This window comes from Belonocnema kinseyi, chromosome 3 (assembly GCF_010883055.1).
Source record: "Belonocnema kinseyi isolate 2016_QV_RU_SX_M_011 chromosome 3, B_treatae_v1, whole genome shotgun sequence".
Classification (NCBI taxonomy): domain Eukaryota; kingdom Metazoa; phylum Arthropoda; class Insecta; order Hymenoptera; family Cynipidae; genus Belonocnema; species Belonocnema kinseyi.
The window spans coordinates 79525413-79537665 of NC_046659.1; the positions used below are offsets into that span (position 1 = coordinate 79525413).

A 12253-nucleotide genomic window follows, 5' to 3' on the forward strand; every position below is an offset into this window, starting at 1 on the left:
CTTTTCAGATTTTTTAAATATCTCTTTAAATGATACGAATTCTTCCTATACAATTTTTTTTCCTCCGTCAAAAAAAAAAAAAAAATCGTTAAAATTTTCCAGATTCACTTTCGACAATTTTGGAAATATTTTTAAATCTTTTGAAATATTCTCTTAAAATTAATTTTTCAACAAAAAAAAGTGATTTTCGATTTTCCTGTGAATCTTTAGATATTATTTAAAATTCTTTCGAAGCCTTTCATAATTCTTAAAAAGCTTCTACATTTTTTGTTTGAAACCTGCAAACATTTATATTTTTTTAATTAGACCGTCGGCTATTTGCACCAAAGTTTCGGTACAAATAGCTACTCACACACATTTTTTGTAGGGAATTCAATCATTTTACTTGTATATTAAAATGTTTTTAAATATAACACTAATAATTATAATTTTCAAAGTTCAGTCTTTTGTTTAACTTTGAATATTGGATTTATAATTACTGATTTTACATAAAGCATCAAATATTTCTAAATATTAAGCAATTGTTATTTTTTTTAATTAACAATTTTTTTAACTTTAGAATTTTAGACTGAAGCAATATTTTTAATTGAATAAAAACCTTTCATTATGAATATATTATTTTAAAATTATTTAAAAATTGAAATTCTAAAATTGAGAACTGATTTCGAATCGTCTTGTAAAATCACTTATTATTAATCACTTATTATAATAGTTGATCAACTAAAATCTTTTTTTACACAAAATCTTTGACATTTTAAAAGCTTCTGATTTTTAATTGTTCAAGTCTAAAATATTCCAAATCATCTAATATCTTTTAAAATCATCTAATACTTTTTAAAGGTCTTGAACATTACTTGTAATTTTTAAAATGTCCTAAAATCTTTCAAACAAGTTTTTTAAATTATTATATTATTCATTTTCTCGAATTTTTTTAAATACCTTGAAATCTTTAACAGTTCTTCGAAATTCCTTCAAATTATTGAAATAAAAAAAATCCTTGAAATCTTTTTAAATATCCTAAAATCTTTCAAATTCTTTAAAATATTTAGTAATGTCTTGAAATTTTTGAAATCCAAAAAATCCCTCAATTCTTATGATTAAATTCTTTGAAATCCATTAAAACATTATAAAATCACATGAAATTATATAAAATCTTATATTTCCTGAATTTCTGGGAAATTTATTCAAACATCTTGCCGGCTTTTAAAATAACTCAAAATCATTAAAATTCTTCGAAATGCCTCGAACGAAATTCTTATAAATACCACGCCATTTTTTTAAATATCCTGGAATATTTGAAATCCTTTGAAAAACTTTGATATCACTTGAAACGGCTTGAAACATTCTACAGCTCATGACAATTTCTTGGAATATTTAAAAAATACCTTGACTTTTTTAACAGTTCTTTGAGATTTCTTTAAAATATTGAAATCCATTAAAAATTCATAGAAATTTTTTAAATATCCTAAAATCTTTAAAATTCTTAAGAACCTTTAATAATACCTTGAAATATTGCAAAATATTTGAAATCGAAGGAAAACTCTCAATTCTTATGAATATATTCTTTGAAATCCATCAAAACGTTATAAAATACCGTGAAATTATATAACATCTGATATTTCCTGAAATCCTGGAAAATTTATTAAAATATCTTGACGGCTTTTAAAATCCCTTAAAATCTTTAAAATTCTTGGAAAATCCTTGATAATTTTTTTATAGATACCTTGGAATTTTCTAAATACCCTGGAATATTTGAAATCCTTTGAAAACTTTTGATACCACTTGAAACATTATAAAAAAGTAAAATTATTGAAATCAAGGAAAAATTCCTTAAAATATTTTTAAATATCCTGAAATTTAAAAAAATCTTTAGTGACACCTTGAATTATTTGAAATCCATCAAAACATTATAAAATCCCGTGAAATTATATAAAATCTGTTATTTCCTGAAATCCTGTAAAATTTATTAAAATATCTTGACGGCTTTTAAAATTCCTTAACATTATCAAAATTCTGGTAAATGCTTGAAAAAAATTCTTATAAATACTTTGGAATTTTGTAAAACACCATAGAATATTTGATATCTTTAAAACTTTTAATATCCTTTAAAACTTTTTAAGACTAATTTTTAACTTGAATTTTCAAAAACACCTTAAAATCTTACAATTTTTTGAAATACCGTCAAATTATTAAAATTAAAGTGATTTGAGAAAAAAGTGACTAACAGTGACTGTGGTGCAGTCCTGATAATTCTTGAAGAATTGCAATTTTTAAAATACATTTTGTGAATAAATTTTATTAAAAAAAGCCAACCAAGATAAGAAAAAAATACATAATTACCAAAATAGTTTTTATATTCTTTCAACGCTACATATATATAAAACCTTTAGAATGTAATTCTATAAAATTTCAGAAGTGCCTCTACATAAAATAATTGTTACAGTAAAAAAAATATATATCAGCACAATTGGAACTTTATTATACTCAATATTAAAATTATTAAACATGTTAAATTAAAATCAATTCTCAATTTTCAAACATTAAGATTGCATGCTTTAAATAAGCGAAAATGAAAAAACATGCTTGTGTTATCTGATTGGCAGCAAAATGTAAAATTAATTACAATGGTATTTTTTTTTTAAATAACATGACTTTGAAAACCGAGACCCTTCGATGAATGTATGAATATATTATTGAAAAAATAACAATTAATAAATTTAAAAATAAATTTGCTTTTCAAAGCAAGCACGCTCCATTCTTTATATTTAAAGATTAAAAATAAATAAAGCGAGATAAGATTATTATAATGATTAAAATGGTCTAAATACAACTAACTGTACTAATATTTTCGAAATTGGAAGAGAAAATGAATGTATAAGTGATTTTTATAACTAACCATCTCCAATATGTTTTCATAGTTCACTATAGTGTTTAACTCATCGGGAATAAACAGATCGGATTATTCAAACACATGGTTAATCCTAAAAAAAAATGTTTTTCAATTTTAGAGAAAATTAGACTTCATAAAATTGGGAACTAAAATAATTTTAATTACTGAATCCTAAAAATTTCATACTAATATAGAAAAATACAGTTTATAAAGCAGGAAAACATTCTTTCCTAAAATTAGAATAAATAATTTGATATGGAAGGGTTTCAAAATGCAAAAATACATCAAAATGCTTATAAAAGCTGAAAATTATATGAAACCTTTGCAACAAAACTTGAATGGACTCGTTAAACTGAATTTTCTTTAATTTTCTTGAAACATATTTTCACAAAGACGTGCTACCCACAAGATTAGTAAGAGTCAATATTTTTATGAAAAAATTTGAAGATTAAAATTCAAAAAGAGGTTAGGTTTGTTGTTCCAGCACTTTCTGAGTTCCACATACCAGTTTAACCCAGTTTCAACGTATAATGTGCATTCAAAAAGTGTGTGTGTGATCAGAACATTAGATATGACTGTACAAAAAAAGCAAGGCAAAGCTCTCATTTACCATTCGGTACGGCTCCATGGTGAAGATGAAATTATTTTACTCACATTTTCTGTTTATTAAACTGACTTCACCTGAGTAATAAAACTAAAATTAGATAAAAATGACATTCTCAGTCTTAAGCCAAAAGAAACCAACCGCGCCGTCACTATCGCACACACTTGTCACATATTCACACATTAGTTTTGTTCCGTTTTGTTCTATGCCCATGGGTAGCACTAGCAAAGAGAGCATAGCAAAACACAAAGTTTCTAGCAAAGTTGTTCAGCCACTTTGTGACGTTCGCCAAGATAAAAATATTTATCTGAAATTCAAAAATCAAGAATCATTGGGTATGTTCCGATTTGAGCAGTTGAGAGTTATTTAAAGTTTCAAAGTTGGCAATGCCAATGTATAAGCATAGGCTGCCGGTGCGCAATGATGCCTATGCTTATACATGGCATTGCCAACTTTGAAACTTTAAAAAACTCTCATATACTCAAATCGGAACATACACATTGATCATTTGATTAAAATCCAATAACCTATCCGCAAACTTCCTGAAATTGTTTTCTTCTGTATCAAAAATCTTATTTGACAGTTACAATCGATAGTTTTCAATTTCGTCTGCTAGAACGCTATTCTTGTTCCGAATAACCTAAAAATCTATTATTCTTGCTTTTCTTATTCTCTATTTTTCCTTCTTCCTAAAGTAATTTTTTTGTAAGTAACGAAGAAAAAACTGTAAGCATTAATTTCTTTAAACTCTAGCTCCTTATATCTTCTTCAACATTTTTTTCGAATTCGTTAAATATAGAAAAAACGCAGTTAAAACTATTTCAAATTTCCGCGCGCTTTAGTCCAAACTGCGCGAAAATTCAAATTGGACAAATAAAACATTTTCTTATACAAAAGAAGAATAAATTGCCTTTAGTTAATCCAGAAAACGAAGTATAAGTGTTAGTCATTTAGTTTGAAAAGAAAAAAAAACGTGATATTTTCAGTAACTTCTCAATTTTTCTTGCGTATAGTTCTGAATTTAAATTTTCAACAAAAAATATGAATTTTCTACCAAAAAGACTCCAAAAAGAATTTTCTACTCAAAATTTGAGTAAAAAAAGATCTAACAAAAAAAAAATAAAAAAATTTTAACAGAGCTATTAAATTTTTAACTAAAGATACGAACTTTAAACTGAAGAAAATAAATTTTCAATCAAAAATTGAATAGTTAAATTTCAGTTAAAATACTATAATTTTCCAAAAAAGGAAATTAATTATTAACCAAGAAGAATAATTTTCTACAAAAAAAGATGAATTTTTAACCATGTAGTTGAATTTTTAACCAAAACGATAAAGTTTTAACAAAAAATTGACTAGTTAAATTTTCAGTTAAATAATTAATTAGAAAAAATTTTTGGTAAAAACTGTTTCATTTTCTACCAAACAAATAAATTTTTTACGAAAATCATGAATGTCAAACTAAGAAAATTAATTTTCTAAAAGAAAAAATCTTCAGCAAAATCATTAAATTTTGAACTAAGCAAAATAATGTTTGAATAAAAAGTTGAATTTTCAATAAAAGGCATGAATAAAATAGTTAAATAAAATAGTTTAGTTTTTAAGCAAAGAAATGAATTTTCAACTAAAAATACAAGTTTTCAGTCAAATAGTTGAATTTTTCAGTTAAAAAAAATCAACAGAATAAAAAGAATTTTCAACAAAATAGTTAAATTGGTAATCACAAAAAGAATAGCCAAGTAAAACTAAAGATAATTACTCAACCAAGAAGAGTTTCGTACAAAAGAAGACAAAGCTTCAACCATATAGTGAAATTTTCAAATTAAAAATATAAATTTTCAACTAAAAAAGTTAGATTTTCTATCAAAACTGGAATAGTGAAAATTTTAATTAAAATAATTAATTTAAAAAATCAAATTTTCAATAACAAATGTATTTTTCAACGAAAACAGTGATTTTCGAACCACAAAGATTACTTTTCAATCAAAAAAATGAATTTTCAACAAAGTAGTTAAATTTTCAATCGAGAAGAACAATTTCTTACCAAAAAAGACGACTTTTTAATATAGAGTCTATGAAATTTCAACTTGAAAAGATAATTTTTCAACCGAGATGGAATAGTTAAAATTCCAGTTTCAAAAAAATGGGGAAAAACGAATTTTCAACCAAAAAATTCAATTCCCCACCAAAGAAATGAAATTTACCCTCATGAATTTCCGACAAAGAATATTAATTTTCTACAAAAAAAGAAGAATGTTCAACCATTCAGAATTTTTACAAATTTTTAACCAAAAAGGAATATTTAAATTTTAAGTGAGTTAATTTAGAAGAAGAAAACGCAAATTTTTAATAAAATAATTAAATTTTTGAATTATAGAAATAATTTATTAATTTTTCAACCAAAAATGTTGTTTTTTTTTTCAACAAATTAGTTCATATTTCAACCAAGCAGTTGTATTTTCAAAAAAATAATAAATTCTCAATGAAAAATATACTAGTTGATATTTCAACTGAAAAATATTGTAATTTTATATTAAAAACCGTTGATTTTATTCCTAAAATTAGAACTTTCAACACAATAGTTGAGTTTTCATATAATAAAAAAGATTTTTCAGATCAGGCAGGAAGAAAATGTCAAACAAAATGTTCGATTTTTCAGTACAAAATATGAGCTTTCTACAAAGTAGATGAATTTCAGTCCGGAAATATGGAATTTGATAGCTTTTCGTCATAAACATTAAAAATTAAAACATATAACTTGTACTTTGAAATGTTCTTTCAGTAGAAAATAACCTTATGCAGTTTCAAACAAAAAGAAATGACCAGTACTTATAATATTGAATGAATTACACGTCTACTTTCTTTTACGAATAAACAATAAAAACAGCAATTTTTCATTCATACAAATTGAATTTTCCGGGACTTTGAGTAAAGCAACTGGCGTCACGTTGCGGAGGCTATCGTTATTATTTTTAAATGGCGTAAGGGACTTTTAGTTCAGAAGAACAGTTATGCGCGGCGTCGTGAGCGTTTTCTTTTTTCATTGCGGTGATCATTTCTTGTTCATATGATTTCGTGATTCACATTCACCCCACTCCCACTTATCGTGCACGAGCGGGCGGGCGGCGGCCATATTATCAGTGAGGTGTCAGTATTTGTTCAACGTGACGGGGTTTTTGGGTGTGGATCTGACGGTTTCCTCTGGTTCTCAACCCCGGATACAGTGCAAGTGGTATCCTATTCTTTTTGAATGAGTGGTACGTGTTTTTAAAAATTGGCTTTAAAACCTTTTCAAAGTAAGTTTCTAAACGCAATGGAAATCCGTCGCTCGGGCGGCACTGAGCGCGTGAGACAGCGATAAGTCACACAATACTCTTTTTCCCATGCCGATTTCCGGAGAAACGACGACAGTTCATCTCCGTTTACATACCCGACAGGTTGATTCCCGATCCTGAGTAATTTTTATCTCAACCCGTCTTCCCACGTCGCGATTCTGAAATATAGGTTACCTCGCGAAATCCTCGCATCGCCCGCGGGCGATTTTCAATCTTACATTTCCTTAACGGATGCTAAAGACCGAGGGTAGGGAAATCGCGTCATGATTTAAGATTTTATGGGTAGTGAGAAATTTATTGGAAAATTTGAGTAGTGTGAGTTTGAGGAATGTTGACATTTTTGTAGAAGATGCGACACTTCAAGCATTGAGCTACCTTCGATCCACTTTTGCTACTTTTTTGTGTTTTAAACGCTGATTTTACCTAAATGGACAAATTGTGTGGAAAATTACATTAGATTAACTGATTCAATTCTTATTATTATTATTTTTTTTTTATAGAAGTTAATATGTCTAATAAACAATCTATCATTGTACTCAAACATTAATAGGTAGGAGCGAAATTTCCTTGTTTTCCAGAATTATTGATAACTTTTGAAGTACAGAGAGAAGTTCAAAGCCTGGATAATGTTGATCACTCATTAAATTAAAAACGAATTGAGTTTTGCTGATTCGTATTATTTTATTTCCTTTGATAAGTCCAGTTTTATTTTTCTGGATCCTCTACTTTGTTAAAAGTACAATATAAATAAAAAGGATTCAACAAAATCAAGTTGTTCCAAATTCAGAAAAGGAGGATAAGTTTAAAAAATTAGGATATCACTCAAAAAATAGAAGGCTGTAATTTCAGAACTTTCTCATTTGAATCTATGCAATTAGAAAACTCCGTTAAATTTGTATGCTCCATTAAAATTCGAATATTAAAAAGGCTTTCAAACAATTAGACTATCATATATTATTTATACGTCTGTAGATTTTACAGATCCATAATATGTATGCCTAACGGTAAATTCTTTTCCTCTTTGGAATCTCACCAGGAGTAAGAAAAAATTTCTTTCCCAGAATTCCATCGATCGTTGATCCGTTGCCATAATAATGTCGCACAATTGATTCATTCGACAATCCGTCTTGCAAACAATTTTGTCACGCACGTTTTACGTTAAATTTTCAAGATAAGGGGTTCTCTGTTTGTGATAATAATTAAATCGCCGCCAGCAAATTCCGACAGGTATCAGTGGATATGTCGAGCCAAGAAATGACCTTGGAAAGTGAGCCTGAACAGTTAGACTTTATAGATAGTAGTCTCTGTTGCAACGGTCAGACTTATGGGATCTCATGTGATTGAAAAAAAGATAGAGCATCTTCCGTTTAGAAAGTGGGATATTTGGGTTTGAAAAGAATTTGTAAAATCTGGGACCTGTAGAATCGATATGGGTTGTTTCGAGTCATGAATTTTTTGTGGTAATTATCAATGGGTTTTCTAAATCTGACCTTCTCTTACAACTTCAAGATGATGAATCACTGGTTTAATCAATGGAAACGGTGAAAGGGGTTTCAATGATAGAGGCTCACGATGACCAAAACCGTTTTTATAAATTAATTTGTTTAGTATGTGTAAAAATTTACAAGGTTTTTTAGTTTCAATTATGTTACCAGAAATTATTTCGGATTTTTTAAATGTTTTTTTAATTAATTCAGTTCCCTTTTTCTATTTTTTTTGCTTAAATTATTTTCCTAGGTAATTTTACTATTATATTTTTGCTTCAAAATTTAATTATGTTTGTTTTGTTGAAAACTCGTATTTTTGGTTGAAAATGCAACTATTTTGGTAAAAATTTCATCTTATTTCGTTAAAATATAAATTCTTCATTGAAAATTAATATATTTTCATTCAGGATCCCACTGTTTTGTGGGGAGTTGGTTTATTTTTTATTTATATTCAAATATCAACTATTACATTTTTCGTTAAGAATTAGTATTTTTGGTTGAAAATTCAAGCACTTTGTTGAAAGTTGAACTACATTTTTAGAAATTAGTTTTATTCGTTAAAGATTCATCTGTTTGACTGAAAATTTAATTATTTGGTTTAAAATTAGGTTTCTCTTAGTTGAAACTAAATGATTTCTTTGATAGAAAGTTCATATTTTTGTTGAAAAATCCAAGTTCTTTTTATTTTAAATAAAAATATTTTTTCTTTTATTTAAAAGTTAAACTACTTTGTTGAAAGTTGTACTAATTTCTTAAAAACTCGTTTTTTAAAGATTAATCATTTAAGTTGGAAATTTATTTCTCTACAAATTTTACTAATCTTTATTTTCGATATTTCCTTTTTTTGTGTAAAATTAATACTTTTATTAATGTAAAATTGATATTTTTTATTTGCAATTTCTACAATTTGGACAAAAATGAATGTATTTTGTTAAAATTTTCTTCTTAGGTATAAAATTAATCTTTTTCAATCGAAATTTCATCTTTATGGTTATTTGAAATTAAAATCTTTGTTAATTTCAATGTCAGCATCACATTTTTGGTTAAGAATTCATACTTTTTGTTTAAGTATGTTAAGTTAAATGAAGATTCGTTACTTGAGTTCAAGATTCATCTCTTTGATTGTAAATTTAACTTTATTGTTAAAAAATTGTTTTTTAATAAAAATTTAATAACTTTTTTGCTTTAAAATTGATATTTTTTATTTGAAAATTCAACTATTTGGATAAAAGTTCATGTATTCTGTTGAAAGTTCTTTTGTTGGTAGAAAATTAATATTCCATGGAAATTTCATCTTTTTGGTCGAAATAGCAACTATTCTTTATTTTAAATTAGAATCTTTATTGATTCAAATTTCACCTTTTATATTTTGTTGTTGTTACGAATTCACATTTTTCGTTGAAAATACAACTATTTGGTTGAAAGTTGTATTACATTGTTACGTTTTTTTGTGACAATAATTTTTTTTAATATCTGCAAATATTACTGTATAACTTTTGGTTGAATGTTAATATTTTTTATTAAATATTAAAAAATTTTTGTTGAAAATTTTGTTATCTGGTTAAAAACTAATGCTATTTATTTTGTTGAAAATTCGTTCGTTTCGGAAAAAAATTTAACTTCTGGTTTAAAATTCAATTTTTTTTATTAAAATTGCAAATATTTCGTTGAAAATTTTTTTTTTTTTGGCTGAGGATTCAAATATTTTGTGAAGATTCACCCATTGGGTTTAAAATTCCATTATTTTGTTAAGTAATCTTTTTTGGGCTGATATTAAATTTTTGTAGTTAAAAATTCAATTGTCTTCTAAAAAATTTGTCTTTTTCGTTGAATTTTATTATTCTTTTATAGAAAATTGTTCCATTTGATTAAAACTTTATCTTTATCGATTAAAAATAGATTTGCACTTGATATCTCAGGAATGGGAAGCATTTAATATTGAATTTAGTATATCATCTACGTTAATTTGATTTAAAAGAATTTATTCTCCTATTTTCATGAAAAGAAACCCTATTTACCCTGTTTTGAGAGCATTTTGGGTTGTGAAGTCTGCCATAATCAATTTTTAAGTGCAGTTTTCTAATTGTTTGCAAGAGCAATCTTTTGGAATTAAAACTCTCGATAGACTTCTCCTATTGATGTAAGTTTTTTGACGTCACTCAAAGAGAAAATTATTCTCATATACAATCAACATCAACCTGCGTGGGGTGAATTCTAAAAGATTATTTTAGGAAATAACAAATTGTAGCTACTGACAGTTCAATGCACCTGGTCCTAGATAAAAAGGAAATACTATACTTCAAAGCTTAAATATACTTGACTCACGTCATGTGGATTTGCATTATAATCTTTCTCTCTTTTCCACGTGGACACTTCTGCACTATTATAACATGCATACGTGCCTTTTGTGTCGAGGCAAATTGGTCATTCCTTCTCTTCATTGTATAAACTCCAATAGAATTACTGCAATAAATCCATCAGAATAAAATTTTAAACAATTTCTGGGAAAAATGGCACAATAATTTTAGCTTCTTTATTCTCCACTGAGTGTCTAATATTTAAATTAAAACCTCCTGATAGTTTAAAAAGTACTTCTAGAGCTGTATCTTTGTATATTGCGTATTTAATTTATAGGAAGGTTCACTTAAGGAGTATTAAACAAAGTTACTTATTGCGTAATAGTTTAACAACTTTCTTTAATATTTAAATTAACACTTTCTGAAAGTCTAATGTACTTCTTGATCTGTCAATTTTTATGTTCTGTATTTCATTTCCAGTTAGATTTATTCAGGGAGTATTAAAAAGAGTTTTTTTATTATGTAATAGCTGAACAACTTTCCTGTTGTCCATTTCTTGCTAGGTTTGTTATCAGAAAATTGAAGAACCGGTTGTGGATGGTCAATTTTATTTGTTGTAGAAAATCGTACTCAGTAGTGTAGAATTCAATATGAATTCAATTGAAATTAAGATTGATTCATTGTAAATAATTTTTTTTTAATTTTGGTAATTATTGATTGTTACCTCTAGATAATAGTAAAACAGGAAAGAATAATACGATTAGAATTCGATTGATAGGCCCCTGATACTAGATTTAAGTATACATGTGAAATGGAATCAACTACACATTCCTTGTTGATATCTGTTGCAGGTTGACTGTCTGTACGATTTGCAGAACGAACAGACACAATCGTCAAGATGCCGAAACAGGTATGTCGAACAAATGAATTATCTAAATATTTTTCAAGTTTATTCCCTAAAAAGAAAGGTGTAAATCATGAATAATTGAATCAGGTGAATGAAACGAAATATTATCAATTCCATGACTAAAATCACGGATTTATAAGATAATTCACTGATACGAGATTTCACTGCAGAGGTTGTGCCGCACGTATATAATTATTATTATGATCCATTATCTTCTTAATACACTTGCCGTAAAATGTTTATATGCCCGTTAACGTAGCCGAGATAGTATTCTTTATTACGTGTTACTTTGTATGAATGAGATGACCCCTTTTCCCTTTTCAAGGTGCGATAAACATTCCGTTATTTATTAGTTACAAGCCTTTCTTTAAAAAAAAATTTAGCTATTAACCGCACATTAAATTTTTTTATCGAGAAGCTAAAGTTCAAGTTCTGAATAACGATTCGTATCTTATCGGAGATTTAAAATGTTAAAAATTTAATTTTTTTTTGTTATTCGCCTGTTTATATTTGAATAGAATTATAGTTTAAGTATTTAAAATTTAAAGGCTTCAGTATTTTCTGGAGGTCGCGATATTTAAAGACTATTTGTACTTAAAACTTTTGCATCTTCGAAATTTTTTTTACTTTCAAGCATGGACTTATCAAGAAAAAGATAAGAGTAAAATTAACGCAATTGACATGAGATTCATGCGCATAATAAGCGGGAAATCCCTAATGGACAAAGTAAGTA

At 26.7% G+C, this 12253-nt stretch overlaps 2 protein-coding genes across 13 annotated transcripts in view; one reads left to right on the plus strand and one right to left on the minus strand.

The window, feature by feature from the left end:
• LOC117168928 (probable E3 ubiquitin-protein ligase HERC4) overlaps positions 1 to 3826 on the minus strand; it is a 39174-nt gene extending 35348 nt beyond the window's left edge. Inside the window, exons 1-2 of one of the 11 annotated variants that reach the window (XM_033354901.1) lie at positions 3545 to 3822; positions 2897 to 2981 (exon numbers count right to left, since the gene is read on the minus strand). In XM_033354901.1, coding sequence (XP_033210792.1) covers positions 2897 to 2899 — 3 coding nt within the window. In that variant the 5' untranslated portion in view covers positions 2900 to 2981; positions 3545 to 3822. Of the gene's footprint in view, positions 1 to 1723; positions 1741 to 2896; positions 2982 to 3210; positions 3230 to 3296; positions 3316 to 3500 lie in introns of those variants that run through there. The other 10 variants (XM_033354900.1, XM_033354904.1, XM_033354902.1 and 7 more) reach the window with 10 other exon arrangements.
• Positions 3827 to 6599: 2773 nt separating this feature from the next.
• Positions 6600 to 12253, plus strand: part of LOC117168929 (moesin/ezrin/radixin homolog 1) — a 54649-nt gene continuing 48995 nt past the window's right edge. Inside the window, exons 1-2 of one of the 2 annotated variants that reach the window (XM_033354912.1) lie at positions 6600 to 6751; positions 11465 to 11523. In XM_033354912.1, the coding sequence (XP_033210803.1) occupies positions 11512 to 11523 (12 nt within the window). In that variant the 5' untranslated portion in view covers positions 6600 to 6751; positions 11465 to 11511. Of the gene's footprint in view, positions 6752 to 6930; positions 6950 to 11464; positions 11524 to 12253 lie in introns of those variants that run through there. The other variant, XM_033354914.1, reaches the window with a different exon arrangement.